The following is a 17,853-nucleotide window of genomic DNA, read 5'->3' as shown; positions in this document are numbered from 1 at the left end:
AAAAAAAAAGTTGATTAAACTGTGTTGTCATGCTCGAATTGCTCTCTTCTTGTATCAAAATTTTTTCTGCTTATTAACAATTTTGTTCTTTCACGATTTGATACATTTGCCTTGAGTTTATTTGACTTCTCAAATATTTTAATACCACTTTTACTTGCCTCCAGCTTTTGTTTTTGATCACTTTTAATACTTTCTGATTTTCCATTGATCTTTTTTTCTGTATCCAACTCTCTAAATCTCTTCTCTTCTTGAATTAAACTTTCTTCAATCTGATTTTTTATATTCAATAAACTTTTACCATTCAATACTAGTGATTCTACTATATATTTCTGTAAGTCTTGCTTATTCAACTCGTTGCTTGGCATAGTGTCCAATTTTGAAACCTCGTTTAAAAACTCCCATGGAACATCCCTAGGATCGCTTTTATATGTATGATTTATTTTTTTCCACTCGTTACTTACTATGTCACCATCTTTAATATTGTTCACCAAATTATTTTCGTCGTGATATTCCATAGCATTTAAGTGATTAATATTCGAATTATTTTTTGGAAGTAATTTCATCAACTTTAATTTTTCAGCTTCTATATTTTTCTTCATGTCACGGCCTATTTTTAGCTGATCTTGCCAAACCTTCTTTATCCTTTCAAAATCTTCTTTTTGTGTTGCTCCAGCATTTAAGTTAAGTATGAAATCTTTATCCCAAAATACTTCGGGTATTAGCTTTACATCTTTATTTAACAAATTAATGTTTATGTAATCATCTCTTATATCTGTTTCATATTTAACTTCTTCTTCATTAGATTTTTTAATCACATTAAATGATGTTTCGTTAAAATTATCTAAAGACTTGTTATAAAATGACTTAATTTTTCTTGGGCTTGGTGGGTAATTAACCCATTGACTAACATCATTATCTAAAGTGTTAGATCTTTTAATATTTGCCATTTTACCAAATAACTTCTTTTTTTCCTTATCTTTTTGAATAATTATATTTATTTCTTCATCATTCATATTATCAGGTAGCATAGGATCCTTTTTCTCACCGACTACTATTTCTTTTTTAATTTTGTTCAAATTTTCAGTATAAACGTCATTTTTGAACACTCCTTTTTGCTTAATAGGCTGTATTTCTGGTGTTTTCATTGTTGAAAACGATATTGAAACACTTGAAGGACAACTTATCCATCTACTATCCTCATCTAAATCCCATCTCTTAATTTTTTGTGGATTATCGCTCAATAAATTATTTGTGTTAAAATCATCATCATGTTTTTTGTACTGACTAATTTTCTCTTTTTCATCTCTAAGATACGATGCTTCTGCAAACCAAAATGCAGGACTTTCAGGATCTGTGGGAACTAAGCAGGAGTAATTATTATATCTTCTATCTTTCCCAGTAATCCTTTTGGCATTATTATCCGTATCGTCTTGGCTTGTATGTTGATTAAATTCGCGTCTTTCGTTATTCATTGTTATTACTGTATTTTTCTTTAAATGAAAATCCAATATTTTTTGGTTTTCTAGGCCTTCAAAAACTTTAAGTGAATCAAATTTCAAATTCTTATATAAATCTTGTCTTCTTGTTTGTTTTTTAGATAATTGTAAATAAACCTTGTCTAACTCATCCAATATTCTATTATAGCTCCTTTGAGTTTTTATTATAGATTTCTGTCTTGTTGCCAGTGTTCGATGCAATTTCTGTGTATATTCATCTCTTTTTTTCTCAAATAATTCTTTTCTTAAATTAATTTCTTCAAACTTCTTTTCTAGTAAATTATATGTATCAATGTAAAATTTTCTATCTTTAATTTGACGGGACTTAACTTTCTCAGGATCCTCCAATTCAAATGAAACTGGTAAGCTGTCAATACCACCTTGCTGTAAACATGAATAAGTTGCAAACATTCTTTGTTGGCAATCTGTTATTTCATCTAATTCAGATTCCAATTTTCTTTCGTCTCTAGCCAATTTTTTGTCATGCTTTTTACCTGTTTCACAGTGCAAAATAATGGCTTTAGATAAATCATTCAAAATCTCTTCATGTTTTATCAGTTTATTAGTAATTCTTTTCAGAGTGTTATTTCTATAATCATCCAGTACGCTAGCCCTAATTTTATCATTTAAAATCATGTCATTATCTACCTCAATGTTTTTTGAAGAATTAATTATTCCGAGTCTTTCAATTATTTCTCGATTTGTTTTGCTTTCTTTTTCTTCTGGAAATGGAGCCAAATTAGGTATTGAAATTTCAATTTCATTACCCATCTTTTTCATCTCATTAAAGTGTTTGAATACCATTGAAAGTGTATAAGCTGGCTTAATATCAATTGATAAATTATCAAATTTCAAAATAGTTTTATTTAGCAAGTTATTTTGATCAATTTCAAAACTTTCATCTCTCATTTTGTTATTTGATGAGACTTTAGACACTGGATAAAATGCAGGAGTTTTTATAAATTGTCCAAATAATTTAATATTTATTTCCTTATAGTCATCTAAGTTACATTTATGTACTTTATAATATACTTCATATTCGCCATTTTTCAAATCTAATATTTGTTGAACTTTAATTCCTCCAACACCAAATACTTCATATTTATCTCCTCCCCTTTTTGTTTTATTGCCCATCCTATCTACAGAATATATTTTAAATGTAGAAATTGTTCCATCTAAATTATAATGCCTCAATCCTTCACCTTCAGCCCAACAAAATTCCGGATATGATTTTCCAGGGGTGACTTGAATTACATATGGGGATTCTCCTATTTTGATCTTATTTTTGCTTTCAACAATTTCTAATTTGTGTGGGACTGCTCTTTTACAAATATAAGATGCTGTGTAAGTGCCGTCTTGATTGTCTATTACACTTCCCTCAAATATTTCATTCATATCAAGCAATTCCAAAGAAATGAATGAAACTTGATCTTGGTTCTTTGAAATGTCCAGTTTGTAAGGTGTTAATAAAATCCTGAAATTATATCCCCCATAAGTTATTCTTTGGTTATTTTCAGAATACGTATAGATCATTACTTGAGTAATTTCACCTGAAACAGCCTTTTTTAATCCAATTCCTGTTACCCTACAGTTTTTTGCAACCTCTTCAGTTATGATTCCAGATGCTTGTTTAATTAATTGCTTAATTGTAATTTCTCCTTGTTTTTTTTTTGTAGAAAATGAATCCTTAGAGAACAGACTGTCATTATTATATTCATTAGGTAAATATCTACTATCAAAGTAATGATTTTTTATAGTATCAAATGAATACGAATCATATTCAGCTTTACATGTGATATCCACACTATTTAACTGAGCATTATCAAAATCTTCATTTTGTATTCTAGAAGTTTTGTAGTTAACAATTTGTTGAGTAGGTATCAACTCCATAACCATTAGACTTGAATTTTTTATGGAGTTTAAATAAGGAATCTCATTTTTTTTTGTTCCACCATATACTCCCATTGGAATTGAAGCATTGATCACTTTTGCATAACTGGAATTGAGTGGCACAAATTTATGTGAATCTAAGCCAGAAAAAAGGTCGTTATTGGCCTCCTCATTATTACTAAACACTGAGTGCACCATCCCTAAAAGTTATTTTAACAATTAGTCAAACTTTAATCTTACTTTCTATTTTTTTAATTGATCAATTAATGTAGTAGAAACGGAGACATTACGTGACTAATACAGTGGACATGTAAATGCAATTATGAAATAAATAATGAATTAATAGTGAAATACTAAGATTTATTTTTAAATATATTTATTTAATTGAGCAATCTTATTAATATAGTGACCTTAAATAGGGAAACTGAAAATTATTAGTTCCTTTAAATATCTTCGGTTTTAGATTTTTTGGGAATGGCAATATATACTTAATATGGCAACATCCAACTTCTCTGATAACGTTTTCTATTGGAGTTTTCTGGTAGTTTTTGATTTCAATACTTCTTTCTGTATCGCTTTCGCCGAGTTTTTTATTTGGCAAATGCGTATTAATACTCGTAGAGAAATGATTTAATTGTTCGTTAAGATCCATTTCTATTTCTTCTAAGTATTTGTCGTCAGAATAGTTATTTGAAGAGCCAGTAATATAAGACTGATTGATTTGTGAATTACAGAGACTTAAATTTTCAAACGAGTTTTCTGGAGAGGAATTTTCTGAACTAAAATTCGGATAATCTGAATTATTCAAATTTGAATTCAAATTTAAATCATTGCTATTATCAATTGAAGAAGCTCTACTTACATTTAAACTATGCTCGAAACAAGATTGTTGTTCAATATTTCTTAAATCTTCGTCAATATCAGTTTTCTTTAATGGATTATTGTATTTGATTGGAACGTTACTTTCATATAGAGGTCTAAATAGTTTGGGATCTAATATAAATTGGCGTTTCAGATTTGAGGTTTGCCTTTTAATCTCCATAAGGTCGTCCAAAATATTATTTTTAATCCTTTTATTTTCACTTTCTATCGTTGGGTTACTTTTACAATTTATTTTTTTATTATGTAATTTATTATTCGCAATAGCTGATTTTTGTGATAAATCTGGAAGTATTTCAGTCTGAAAAGAACTTCGATCAAACTCTGATGTAATGTTTGAAATATCTTCTCTGGAAAAAGCCTCATAAGAACTTATTTTGTGCGAGTCAGGAATTCCAAAATTTTCATCTTTTTCAAAATTATTTTCAAAGTCTTGCTCATCATTTTGAAATATTTTTCCATGTTTGAATCCAAGGGCATTTATGTCCGTAAACTTCTTGGGAATATTAAGAAAAATATCCCAACTTCTACCGTTTGCTTTAATTATTTCATTTCTGCCCGCGCCTGGTTCATAATATAAGAATAGAGATTTATCGGTATTTACAGAGGTTTCACTTATTCCATTGAAATTTACGGATGCATCTGCATAATGGCAACGGCACTTACTTCTTTTCGATAACTGATCACAACATGGACAACTTTCATTTTTCTGTGAGAAATTGCTTTTATAATGACCTTCAAGAACTTTTTCTCCATCATCTTCGTCGCTTTCGTTTGATGACTTGAAATCAAATACAATATCTTTTGGGTTATGAAATTTGTCATATTCAATATCTGAATCATACGATGGTGCATAAATATCGATTTGTGGAAAATTTCTCGAAGCAGGTATGTGATCATGAATTTTCCCTCTCGAGTGGTTGACTTCTCTTTCATATAAATGCTTACTTGCTTCAATAGCCTTTTTACTTGCCTCGATAGCTTTTTGACTAGCTTCAATTGCTTTTTTATTAACTAATGGATAATATCTAGAAGGTTTCTTTTCTTCCAACTTAACCATATAATCACTTATGCTATTAGTATTACCATCAACATCTAAAGATTCATCTCTAAGTAATTTTTTTTGACTTTCCATAATCGATTTTTGTAATTTATTAAGTGAAATAGTTTTTTTCAATAACTTTTCATATTGTTTTACTGGATCAAATTGATCTGAATCAGGGCCAATTCCTTCACTGATTTGATTATTAAAGGTATTTGATTCCCCTATGCATTCGTCAACATTCAAGTAGTTATTACTATTACCTACGTTTTCACTAATAAGTATTTTTTTCTTTGAATTACTCGACTTATCAAATTTTTCGCATAGATTTACGTTAAAATCTTCATTTTCTAACTTATCATGATTATGTTCGAATGCAGTAGAATCAAATATGTCAGTGATATCAATTTCAGACTCACTACTTTCCATTTTTTCATTTATATTTGATGAGAGTAAAACATCGTCAAATTTTATGTTGTTTCTAAATTGATTAGGAGTTTTGTTTTCTGAAATTTCTTTATAATAAGCATCATTAAATTTGTGTTTTTCAGTAGTAAAGTCAAGATTTTTAATCTTTCCAGTGCCATCTTCAATTTCGTTTTTACCTTCTTTTTTTTCACAATTGAATTTAACCTTCTTACCATTTAGTAAAGCTTCATTTTTGATATTTTTATCTTTAATTCCATATCTCTGTTCTGTTTGATTAATGTATTCTAACTTTTTCCTTTGTTCTCTTTCTTTTTCAGGTAATTTATAGTTATCAATCTGAAACCATTTTCCAGTTGAATTATTAATTTGGTATCCATCAAGGTCAATTACGCCAGATCCAACAATATTTTCGCAATAAATTCTAATAATATCGTCTTCATTCCCACTCATCAGAATTCTCAATATACCTGAGCCTTCAATTGAACGATTAATAAATGTAAGCAGCCGAATTATTCTAGTAACTCTTCCACTACTTTCGCTTTGCCAGATTCCCCTTTCAGATTTAATTATCATTTTATTATTAACTTGTTTGGATTCCATTAAATTTTTCCTACAGATTTCCATAAGTTTTGATTGAACGAAAGGTTTTTTAAAACAACTTCTTTGAGGATATATCGGAAATTTCATGCTATTACCAATATATTCCAGAAATTGCAATGTATCAAAAATTGAATGGGGTTGAACTGTTGTTTGATTATCATAAGGTGCTATTAAAGGACGAATGCAACATTTTTTTTCTGAAGGAGACCTTGATAGTGTACCAATTACAGTTAAATTTGAATCAATTATAGTTGAAGCAACATAACTGCTAATATTTGTAATATTAATTCGATTACTTTTTTCATTCGTGTAACAATATTTTCTGATCTCGAATGCTAAATCGAGCAAACCGAAAAGCGGAATCAGTGTTTTTACTTTTGGGCTTGTGCTTATACAAGATGATATTTCAAAAAATCGCAAACTACCACAGTTTACATGCGTTGAATTTGCTAATTTTTCATTTTTTCTAATATTGTTTTCCAATTCTGACCTATCAACTGACTCAACTGAAACGGTTATCACTAAACTACCAATTGTATCATCTTTAATCCATCTCTCACCAAAATCACCAAATAATGTATTTTGTATTTGCTCAGGGGTTTTTTTTTTCTTTCTTTCATTAACTCTTTCTCTACGAATTGCATCTAAAACCTTTTTCCTTGCAACAGCAGATAAAATGGATGCCACCAGTTTTTCTTCATTTTCAAATAGATGCTCAGGCTCACCTTTTATAGAATAACCTAATTCTCCACCCAATTTTTTAATTAGTTGTAATGGATTTTCTGGATTTATTAAATCACGAACATTATCCAATTTGTAGTTTGAAGAGCTTTCTCCTATTTCTAATACAGATGCTTTGACAACAAAAAGTCGATCAAAGTTGCCGCTGGTTTCAGTATTTACTCCTTTTTCATTGATGTGAATACCACTTGTGTAACATCTTATTGCAGCAAAAATGTCATATATTGATTGAAGTACTATGCCGATACTTCTTTGAGAGCCAATCAATAAATTCGTCTTACCTGTTTTATGAGGACCACAAACTATTATATTTGTCGAAATTCCATCTAATACATTAACAGCGTGCTGTTGTAACATGGTTTTCCTATAAATTTCGCTATTGCAAACATCTTCTTTAAATATTTCGTTAGTAACAGTGCAACATCTAGTTTTAGAAATAGATGATTTTCTACTTGCTATAACCGACTTTCCGTGATCTCCTGTGTTGAATACCCATTGACATTCTTTTGAATCTTGACCAAAAAATTTTTTTTTGGATGGGCAGAATCTAATAAATGTTCTAACCGTGTTTTTTTCCTTTTTCAAATTTATTACCCCACCTTCCATTTCATTATATCAAATCTAAATTTAATATCGTATAACGAAAACTGGATTTCGTTATATAACTCCAAATCAACAAAAAAAAATAATCAAGAATAGACACGACGCTTCTTTATAAATCAAGTTTTTATTTTACACACGTTCACATTAATACAAAAAAACATAATTTGGAATTAGTTAAATATTAATTTTTATTTGAAAGTTACTAAGAACACAATCGATTTTAACAATTATCACATATTTGAATTTTTGAGTTAGACTAATCGTTGATTACACGTATTAAAGTTTTTATTCACTTGCATGTATGCATGTAATAGTTTACCGGTATATTATAAAGTGGATAAACATGCATTACATAATTGAATTTTTTTATAGGCGGATTTCAAAATAGAATGTACTGAGGTTTTAGATAGCAATAGATAGTAACTCAATAATAAATGTCTGATCTTTACAGTGGGGAGATAAGGAAAATAATTAAAGAAACTGGGTTTGATTGGAGAAAGGTACGCAAATGAACAATTAAGAGTAAATTGATTAACAATTAGATTAAGAGCGTTAAAATAGTTGATAATTTGGTTGGTTCAATAAAAATGAACTTGAGTAAATATGGAAAAAGAAAGAGGGCAGAGGAGTTAGGAATAGATACACGGGAAAAAAAAGAAATAAATAAATATTACGACTCCCAATATGAATGTAATAATTCAGGAATTCTATTGATTCCTACACAAATTAATGAGTTTGGACAACTAAGCGGCTCGGAGTTATTTAATCATTCAGAAAGTCATCACAATGTTACAACAAACAGAAATATTAATGAGAACAAACAAGAAGTTTGTATTTTCAATGAAACCTTGTCTAAAAATCTGTTTGAAGAAGAGATTTATCATGAATCAACTCCCGTTCCCACAATTACGTAAGTTTAAGTTTTACATTGATGATTATATATTATTAATTTCAGTGGATGTGATAATATTAGTAATCTTCTGAACAAAAGCCAGAAATCTCCAACTATAAAAACATCTTCAAGTATCACATTCTTAAGTAAGAATATTGGAATAAAGAAGCGAAAATTGATAGTCCCCCCTATAATTTATGGGAGAAGACTGAGAAGCGAAAATGATAACAAATCAATAAAAAATGACATGATTCCTTCTAAACCAAAAAGAATGATAAAACTAAAGGGTGATAATTGCTTTAAAGAGCATTTCGTGTATAGAGATGAAGATTACGGTAAGAATATAAGTAAATACATAAATATATGCATTTGATAATTAAAACGAAACGACTTTAGGAATAATTGACAATAGTGATAGGCTATTGCTCGAAGGAGAAAACATCCATAGACAGGATGATGATAGGCAAACTACCAGTGAAGTGCAAGATTGGGCAATTGGACTTGTGAAAAGATACTTGGGCGAGACGGTAAAGTTAATTAGCCAGGAAGTAAGTTGATCCATCGTAATTAAATATTATTTTTACTGCTTCAGTCCTCAAAAATTAATTCCAAACCGGAACGGATAAGGACATTAAGACAGAGATTCGGATTCCCAACTAAAGTTAGAGAATTATAGAGTAAAAATTTACAAATTAATATTGCTATATCTAAATGAATTAAATTTAGTAAACACGAAGCATCCTGGATTTATGGTTAATATTCATGGCGGGTTTAATTAATGATTAACAACTATATTCATGCCTTTTAAAAAGATTTTTAAATGCAGATTTAACAATGAAATCGACATTAGTGAAGCTGTACCATACATAGTTTGTGCAGTAATCAAAGAACCATATTCTATTCTATCTCTAGATATTTCTTTTAAAGAGAAGAAAAAAAATTCAAAGATCACAATAGGTCTATACAATATATTACTTTTATTATTGATACTGTTGGTTTTTTTGTTGATTCTATTTTCAGGAGGAATAACTATAGGACAGATGGCACCCCCTCCTATTTATATAGGAAATATTTACGGATTACCTATCAAAACAGACTCATTCAACGTTTCAAAAGATGGAACATTCATCGCGACTCTAAAGATGCAGGTATATAACAAAAGTTTGTTGAGTGGTAGGCTCTCAATAAGGAATATAAATTTTACTCCGGTTTCTACAAGCCTTGTTTGTACTCCTAACAAGAGCAATAACAATATTTTTTCTCATTCTATATTGGATGAAGATCTATCAAATGGCTTCATTTTCCCGTTAAATAAAAAATTACCTACAAATAACAATAGAATACTAATCGCAAAGAAGGTAACTTTAGTAACAGAAGACAAGGATCTCCGTCAATTAGAACATGCATTAGGGCGTTATGGTGAAGCAGAAGCAAAATTAGGTGCCTGGCTCCCTCCTGGAAAGAACGAATTCACAATGCTAGTTAAAGGTAATGTGGACTTTGAAAGTGCAAAAAAGATATTGAACGAAACAATAGGCTCAAATTGTATGGATGGGATAGTGAGAAGTTTCGTAGTAGATGTTAAATTAGATTTTAATATGAGGTATTTTCTTGGTTCAATATCGTCTGTACAACAAGATATAGGATATGTTTTATTTCCTTCGTGCAACAAATAGCTCACAATAAATATAGGGAAGTAGCGTTGATATGATAAGGCTGAAATTATTTAAATAATCCAAACTTTGATGTAGCCTTCGAAAAAATTTTGTTTACTAGCCCATTTTTTCTAATTTTATTTGATAAATCCGGAGATGAAATAAAATCTGAAGCTATATCAAACATTACTGGCTTTACTGGAATTGGAAGAACTCTTGGGTTTAAAGTTTCATAATCGAGGATTTCATTAACATTTTTAAAATCTAATGCTTTGATTAGTGTTGGTTCATAAGTTGCAGCGTTTGAGAGGTAAATATTATATGACTTATTTGCCATATCATTAACATTGAGACTAATTTCTTTAATTAAAATAGCTATCCTTTGAAATATCCCGTCCTCGTCCAAACAAATTTTGCCGAAATCTGTTTCCTTTATTTCAAGTCGTGACTTTACTAAGTCACAAAGGACAAATGCCTCCTGAAATTTTCCTTTTTGACCAAAGCAATGAGACAAAAACAAGCTACGGCAATTGTTATTTACTATTTCCAAAAGATGTATTAAAGCTAGAATATTGGTAGTTTTATTACAAGAAGAGATCTCGGAGATAGTGAAATTAATTATGTCACAAATACGAACACCCTCTTCAGGATATCTTGAAGGAATGATTTTTTTTGCAGTTGAATTCAAAAGTTCATGAGATATATTCTTAAAGCGTTCATCATAGAGAAAAATCAATTTCGTGTAAAATTCAGGATTGTTGAAGTATTTTATTAGTTGAAATACAAATATTAAATCCCTCTCAATAGAAACAAATAAATTAAATTCCCTGATGTAAGATTCGAATGCATCCCAATCATGTGATTGACAACTGTTTATTATTTTAGCTCCATAATTTGCACTAGCTTTTGTCATTTCCTCATGAATTTTATTTCTCAAAGTGGTTGAACACATTAAAGTTTCAGAGAAGCATTCAATTACCATATTGCTTGAAAACTTGAGAATCTTTTCAGTATCTTCAAAAGGAATTGCCTGCTTAACTGCTTTGTAGTTTTCCTGTAATTCAACTAATGATATTTCCAAGTTTGAAATCGGGACATAGTATTCTTTATTGTTGTAGAAAAATTTCATATTTGAATTATTAAGCGAGTCATTGATTTTTAGTATATCAACTGCATTATCGCAGCCAGGAACCAAAATATCAAGACGCTTACAGTGGTATAAACAAAGTCGAATTAGTGGTGTCATTTCGATGATTTGATCATCATAAGCTTGAACACATTCGGATTTAGATAGTTTAGAAATATTAAAATGGGGCAAAATACTAGATTTTTCAAATATTGAAACATCTAGCTTAAGCTGTTGATATAATTTCATAGATTTGTTCAGTTCAATAGCTCCTTTCTCCCAATTTGAGCATTTTAAATAATAGTTGCCGAAAATATAACTTTGATAGGCTTGAACTTCAACAATGCTCCTGTTAGTGCATTTATTCCTGGCAACTTCGACTAGTAGTTTAGATAAGTTACATCCTCTTCTTAGCTTGCGTATTTCATGAAGTTTCGCTCTATTATTTAGTGTATTTAGCTGCGTATTCACATTTTTAGTAGTTCTAGACCCTATTTCAGTTCCTGCACTCAAATTCCTTTCAATTAAAAGAATCAGCAATAACAAATGTTTGTGGCTTGTGTAGTCACTACATTCAGTATAACTTTTCTGAAATTTGTTCCTTCCACATTTCATTTTTAATCCAGATCTTAATCGATGAAGCTTTCGAGAACAATACCGTGTATATTGTGCAAAATCCTTATGTTTTAAACCATTTTGGCATCGCAAATATTTTACAATTACAATTAACGGCAACTCAATTTTTTCATCTATTTTGATATCAAGCTCTCCAAAATCATCCTTTTTAACAGTCATTTCATGATTCAATCCATCGAAAATATCATTATTAATTGATTCCATTGCTATATAATTAACGTCTTTTCATCACAAATCAAATATGATGAAAGCTGATTATTATTCACCTGAAAATTATCGGGTAATCTGAAGAAGACACCAAAAAATAATTCAAAATTTTATGAAAGAAAAACTTGAATTGTAATTAAAGTCTAAAAAATTCTGCGGGAAATAAATACACGAAACTAGAATCGATTCACAAATTTTATTAAAAGAGATCACTATTTTTAGATGCTATTTGCTTAGGGTTATATACTAAAACTCGCCTATGTATTTATCAGTGTTTTAATAACCTAATGCGTTATTGGAAATTAATCTTCTCTTAATCCTAACGATGAAATACTTATTCCAGAAGAGTCAATAACGATAACTTCTGCAGAGTCACCTGTATGCACGTCTCGTTCACTAGCACTTGTAATTGAATCTTTAATAATATTAATGACGCCAACTTTATCAACTGACTCAAATGAGGTTTGATTATTTCCTGATATTTGATTATCAAGGATTGAAGTTATTAGCGATCCCCCAGACCCAAGAGCTACAAATTTATGTTGATCAAAACTACCAACTGCATCGTAGCCATACACAACACCTTTACCTTGTTCATCTAGCCCTGAAAGTAGGCAAAATGAATAATATGGAAAGAATCTTTTTGAATACAATATACAGGAAAGTAGCTGGGCAATTGCATTAATAGAAGGTGTTTTGTTATGTTCAAACTCGTAAAGCTTTATCTTTGCCTGAAATTAAATGATTAAACAACTTTCTAATAATAGTTAAAAACTTACCAACAACATCTTCCTAACTGCATTTATATCCGCAAGCATTCCACTGCAAGCTAAAATACACTTATTTGTTAATTGACACATTTTGGAAACTGATCTTGAGGCTATCCTATACATTTTACTGAGCCTTGTGTCTGCAGCGATCACAACAAAATCTTCCCCTGCTACAGCTAAACATGAACCACCATTATTTATATAAGGGTTAAAGTTGTGTTCAATTTTACCATTGTAGGTTTTTTTTTCTGTCTCAGAATTAATTTGGCCACAAAACCCCTCAACTTGTATAGGATCTCTATTTTTAGTTGATGAATACATTTGAACCAATACCTAATATTACCTCTTTAAATTCTGATTTATTGAATAGCGATAATTCCCAATCCTTAATATGATTAATTGTTTAAGTTCATTATGTGGGGGCAAGAGAAAAATGGGGAAGCGCCATCTCATGGGCAATTTATAATTAGATTACAACAAATTCAAGTAAAATATTTGATAAGTATTTATGATAATTGTAATTAGATGAACAACTAGTAGAATAGAAACATATTAGATATTGTTATTTAAACCTATGGACATTTTTTATTTATTATACTTGGGCCAAACTCTAGATAATCCTAAAAATAATTAAAATAAGAAACCCATATGTGAAGCTTACTTACCATTTTTGAAACTGTGAATTGGGGAAATGTTCCCAGAGAAGAAAGAATTGAAGCTCCGATCCATGCAGATGCCAATCTTTCGGTGGCGCGTGGGGATGCAACGATTCTAGGAGCTGGACCAGGCTGAGATGCTGAATAAATTTGCAATTTGATTTACGTGCAAACTTACTGAATTGTTAAAGATTAGAGAGGGTTTATGATCAATAATTCCTTGATGTAGCTTTGCATCGAATCCATTAATCAATGTTGTTCCTCCTGCAAGAATAATAGATGATGTAATATTTGAAATTTCCTTATTGATATTTGATGTCTCAATTATTGAATTTACGACCATTTGTACAATACCTGGGTACCCTTGACTAGAATTTCCGGGTTTAAAAAGTAAATTGGGAATTGTGTTACGTATTGATGTAGTGTCAATTATACTGCCATCAGGAAGATGAAACTCATTGTCATTTGAATTTTGATTCGGGAAAGAAAGGCTAGAGTGCTTAATTTCCCTGATTACATGCATTACCCCCCAATTTAAATAAGATTGATCAACATTCGTCAAGGGTACATGATATCCGTTTGCCCCATTATTATCTTCACTTTTGAATATTCCAAATTCAGGGATAATGCTCGCCTTGCTATGGATTTTTTTATAAATTTCATTGTCCAAAAAGTCTCCGGCAACAGGATACTCCTGAATACTCCCCTGAATACAGTGCCCATCTTGGACACAAGAAACATTTGACGCTGATGCACCTATATCAACAACAACTCCTGATGTCCTTCCGCAAGCGAAACAAGAAAGTACCGGCCTTCTTGATGTAAATAGAGACGCAACTTCAAGTTTTTCAAACGCAATCTCCGCAAGTTTAGTAGAATGATTGGGATTTGATATTGAGTGAATAGGGATCAAGAGCGTATGGCCATTCATCTTGTCATCTAGCGGTTCGAAAATGTAATTTTGAGAAGTTGAATATGAAAAAGAGCTATTTATAAATTTCTGCGATAAAGACAATTCCTGAATAATTTTTGTTAAATATTCCTCATTGATTTCAATTGTTTTTTCTTGAAAATTATATTGAAATGGATTTAAAACTTCAATGTAATCTCGTTTCTCCCATGGTTTGAGAGGAAAAATCGTATTGCAAAACCTGTTCGAATCAATTACATCAACCTCCTTGTTGGGAATTCCAATGCATGTGGGTACTATACTCCTTGGTAAATCATCACCTCCATATCCTACTCTAATAGATTGAGTACCAATATCCAGAATGATACTGGAAGATTGGTTCCCTATTCCTGAACTTAAAAGCACATCCGACATGTTTTAACTTAAACGGACAAATAGAAAATTATATTGTGCCGAATGGATTGTGCTAGAGGCTTCAGAGTCACTCTATATTCTCTATTGTTAGTTTTTTTTTATAGATAAACTTGTTTAAAAATCAAATTTTTGTTATACGCCTCAAGCAAGTTAATTGATCACAGTACCGCCAAAATCGCAAACAAAATAACAATTTACTACTAATCAAATTATCGTTGTGAAAAGTCAATTCTTCTATGAGTCTAACTGAAAGAGTAGAATGTGCAGCTAAAATAACTGATTTAAAACAGTTAAATTACTTTATCTGTGGCAAAACTCACTCAGATATTATAGATTTTATTAAATTATTGAGTGAGAGCATTAAAGGAAAAGTATTAGTGGAGCAACACGAATATGAAGAAAGAGGTAAAGAAAGATCTGATATTGGATTTAACTCAATCGTAATAGTTCTTAAATTACTATCTAAATTAGACTCTAATATAGACGAAATACCTCCAATAAAGCAACCAATGAGATTCGGAAATAAGGCTTTTCAAACTTGGTATGACAAAACGAACCAAACATGCACATCATATATTACTAATATTCTAAAGGAAAATTCCGAGGAGTATTTGCGAGAGGTTAAGAATTATTTTGTAGAGTCATTTGGAAATAGATCCAGAGTTGATTATGGAACTGGTCACGAACTTAATTTTATCCTTTTTCTTATGTGTATTCATAGGCTTGGAATTTTTCAAAAGAGCGATCTTCCTGATCTTATTTTGGTCGTATTCTATAGATATATCCTTTTAATGAGAAGGCTTCAGTCAATTTATCTGCTAGAGCCTGCCGGCTCAAGGGGCGTTTGGGGACTAGATGATTACCAGTTTCTCCCATTTTTGTTCGGTTCTGCTCAGTTAATTAATTCAATTGAAGTATTTCCTTTGCTTACAAATCAGATACTTGACCGCTCTATATTAGAAGCTTACTCTGAAAAATCGCTATATATTAATTCTATAAAGCATATTCTCAATATAAAGACAAATGTATATTTTGCTGAATGCTCTCCTATTTTATATAGTTTGACTTCTGTCCCCACTTGGGAAAAAATTCACACTGGTATGATTAAAATGTACGTGGCAGAAATTCTGAATAAATTCCCTATTGCACAACATATATTATTTGGAAATCTAATTCCATTTAAATAAATTCAATTTCACGACGGGAATCATCACAACTGCCCATACTTGACCTCTGGCCGTGAAAATTTGACAGAAGTATAAGCACGAAAATACTGGCGCCGAGGTCACATCCATGACTAAAAACAATGGCAACAGTAGATGCAACTAAATCGTATTATAAAAATAAACAGTGATAAAATGATATACCATTATTTCTATTTGAAGACTTTGTTTGAAAAGTATGAGAAATTACTTAAATAGCGTTAGGACCTAATCAGAATGGTTGCAATACTAGTACAGCTGTAATAGAAAATAAATTTAGTTTATCATCTACACACATGGAAAACCACTTTCAATTATCCAATTGGAAAGCCGCAAGGCATTGGAATGCTTTCTGGATTAGGAGATCTCATATACATAGGCAAAGCAAAATTCGTTGGATTAGATGAGCTGGACGGCAACGATTTGTTTCCACCACTATTAGAACAATTATTAAGTTTTGGATGATTCACCCCATATGAAGAAACAACACTGTATCTTCCTTTTCTATTAGGTGGTGGAGTTGCAAACAAATTAACAGTATTACTGGTTGTATTTGGATTTTCTGAATTAATATTTGTGGGTTCTTCACTCTGCGCCTTTATGTGTGGTTCCACACTTTCACAATTCTTAGTACGGCTTTGCGGTCTAATACAATTGTTGGATAGTGGGACTATAGGTGTTGTTTCATTATTTCGACCACCATGTAATAGCTTTAAAATTAAAGCGCCCGGATCATCCCTGCTAGTCTTATGATAATATTTATTGTATACAGTGGAACTTGAACCGTTTGAGTTTGAGCAATTACTGACTACTAAGTCTCTTTTCTTCTTTCTATTGTTATGAGAATTATAGCACCCCCCAGGAGCTTTTTTTTCAGATCCCTTAGGAGACATTTTAATAATTTATGAATATAGCTGTGATTAGGAATATTTAATTGCACAAATTAACGATTGTGTATTTGCTTTGTATTATTCTTGGTGCATATACTTACATTTATTTGTGTAAAATACATAAATGCAATCATAAACTTATTCTAGTTATGATATTGCCACTATAAATGTTGAATTAACAAAAAAAAAAAAATATTTACTTGAAATTAATATTAGAATGAACGATATGTTAATAAAATAAATTTTTTCAATAAAATAATTCGTAGAGGCAAGTTTGTTATTAGATATACAAACTTGAGTAGATATCACATAATTCCAATCTTCGTTATTCAAAAATATTCAACGGAAAATATTAAAATCCACGTTGTAACCAAATAAATTAATAACTGAAATGACTAATTTAACCTCGTAATCTATTGTGATTGACTTAACATCACTTATTTAAAAAAAATAAAATTTTAGGTTCGTCCAATGCGAAACTTGTTTTCCTTTTTTTATTCAGAACCAAGTAAATCAATTATTATTTCCTCATTATTTAGTTTTTTTCCCCCTTTTATCTTACTCGTATTAATCCTTCACATCTCTGTCTATAGGCGGGATCTATCTACGACGGTCAAAATGTTATTTTATGCATTATTTATGATAAGAATGTTGGGGCTTAATGTATTACTTTTACACGTAGCATAATAATCAAATTTCATGACCTTATTCTGGCAGAGATTTATTTTTACTTCAAAACTAACCTTTAACAGGTTCAATATTCAATTCACTCGTTTGCCTCTAATTAATCACCACACAAATAATTTAAAAATGGA

General features: G+C 30.5%; 9 protein-coding genes across 9 annotated transcripts; 3 read left to right on the top strand and 6 right to left on the bottom strand.

Annotated features, from left to right (window-relative positions):
• Nucleotides 1-14: 14 nt before the first annotated feature.
• Nucleotides 15-3,584, bottom strand: ELE39_000699 (dictyostelium gelation factor like filamin type immunoglobulin domain; the record flags this gene model as incomplete). Its single annotated transcript, XM_067343739.1, has 1 exon — nt 15-3,584. The coding sequence occupies one exon, from the start codon at nt 3,582-3,584 to the stop codon at nt 15-17; it is 3,570 nt and encodes a 1,189-aa protein (XP_067202458.1).
• Nucleotides 3,585-3,783: 199 nt separating this feature from the next.
• ELE39_000698 (TRAFAC type P-loop GTpase that may be related to kinesin) lies at nt 3,784-7,683 on the bottom strand (the record flags this gene model as incomplete). The annotated part of the gene is made up of 1 exon (XM_067343738.1): nt 3,784-7,683. One exon carries the CDS (start codon nt 7,681-7,683, stop codon nt 3,784-3,786), a length of 3,900 nt encoding a protein of 1,299 aa, XP_067202457.1.
• Nucleotides 7,684-8,267: 584 nt separating this feature from the next.
• On the top strand, nt 8,268-8,594 carry ELE39_000697 (uncharacterized protein; the record flags this gene model as incomplete). The annotated part of the gene is made up of 1 exon (XM_067343737.1): nt 8,268-8,594. One exon carries the CDS (start codon nt 8,268-8,270, stop codon nt 8,592-8,594), a length of 327 nt encoding a protein of 108 aa, XP_067202456.1.
• A 775-nt stretch (nt 8,595-9,369) lies between these two features.
• ELE39_000696 (uncharacterized protein) lies at nt 9,370-10,248 on the top strand (the record flags this gene model as incomplete). Its single annotated transcript, XM_067343736.1, has 1 exon — nt 9,370-10,248. The coding sequence occupies one exon, from the start codon at nt 9,370-9,372 to the stop codon at nt 10,246-10,248; it is 879 nt and encodes a 292-aa protein (XP_067202455.1).
• Nucleotides 10,249-10,294: 46 nt separating this feature from the next.
• On the bottom strand, nt 10,295-12,193 carry ELE39_000695 (signal recognition particle SPR68; the record flags this gene model as incomplete). Its single annotated transcript, XM_067343735.1, has 1 exon — nt 10,295-12,193. The coding sequence occupies one exon, from the start codon at nt 12,191-12,193 to the stop codon at nt 10,295-10,297; it is 1,899 nt and encodes a 632-aa protein (XP_067202454.1).
• A 305-nt stretch (nt 12,194-12,498) lies between these two features.
• Nucleotides 12,499-13,287, bottom strand: ELE39_000694 (proteasome subunit beta type 1; the record flags this gene model as incomplete). Its single annotated transcript, XM_067343734.1, has 2 exons — nt 12,499-12,927; nt 12,976-13,287. 2 exons carry the CDS (start codon nt 13,285-13,287, stop codon nt 12,499-12,501), a joined length of 741 nt encoding a protein of 246 aa, XP_067202453.1.
• A 450-nt stretch (nt 13,288-13,737) lies between these two features.
• ELE39_000692 (actin family) lies at nt 13,738-14,946 on the bottom strand (the record flags this gene model as incomplete). The annotated part of the gene is made up of 1 exon (XM_067343732.1): nt 13,738-14,946. One exon carries the CDS (start codon nt 14,944-14,946, stop codon nt 13,738-13,740), a length of 1,209 nt encoding a protein of 402 aa, XP_067202451.1.
• Nucleotides 14,947-15,182: 236 nt separating this feature from the next.
• Nucleotides 15,183-16,133, top strand: ELE39_000691 (phosphotyrosyl phosphatase activator -related; the record flags this gene model as incomplete). Its single annotated transcript, XM_067343731.1, has 1 exon — nt 15,183-16,133. One exon carries the CDS (start codon nt 15,183-15,185, stop codon nt 16,131-16,133), a length of 951 nt encoding a protein of 316 aa, XP_067202450.1.
• A 329-nt stretch (nt 16,134-16,462) lies between these two features.
• On the bottom strand, nt 16,463-17,041 carry ELE39_000690 (uncharacterized protein; the record flags this gene model as incomplete). The annotated part of the gene is made up of 1 exon (XM_067343730.1): nt 16,463-17,041. One exon carries the CDS (start codon nt 17,039-17,041, stop codon nt 16,463-16,465), a length of 579 nt encoding a protein of 192 aa, XP_067202449.1.
• Between the last annotated feature and the right edge of the window lie 812 nt (nt 17,042-17,853).

This window comes from Cryptosporidium sp. chipmunk genotype I, assembly GCF_004936735.1.
Source record: "Cryptosporidium sp. chipmunk genotype I strain 37763 chromosome Unknown contig_14, whole genome shotgun sequence".
Classification (NCBI taxonomy): Eukaryota; Apicomplexa; class Conoidasida; order Eucoccidiorida; family Cryptosporidiidae; genus Cryptosporidium; species Cryptosporidium sp. chipmunk genotype I.
The sequence above is the reverse complement of the archived record's forward strand: the minus strand, read 5'-3'. Positions and strand labels throughout refer to the sequence as shown.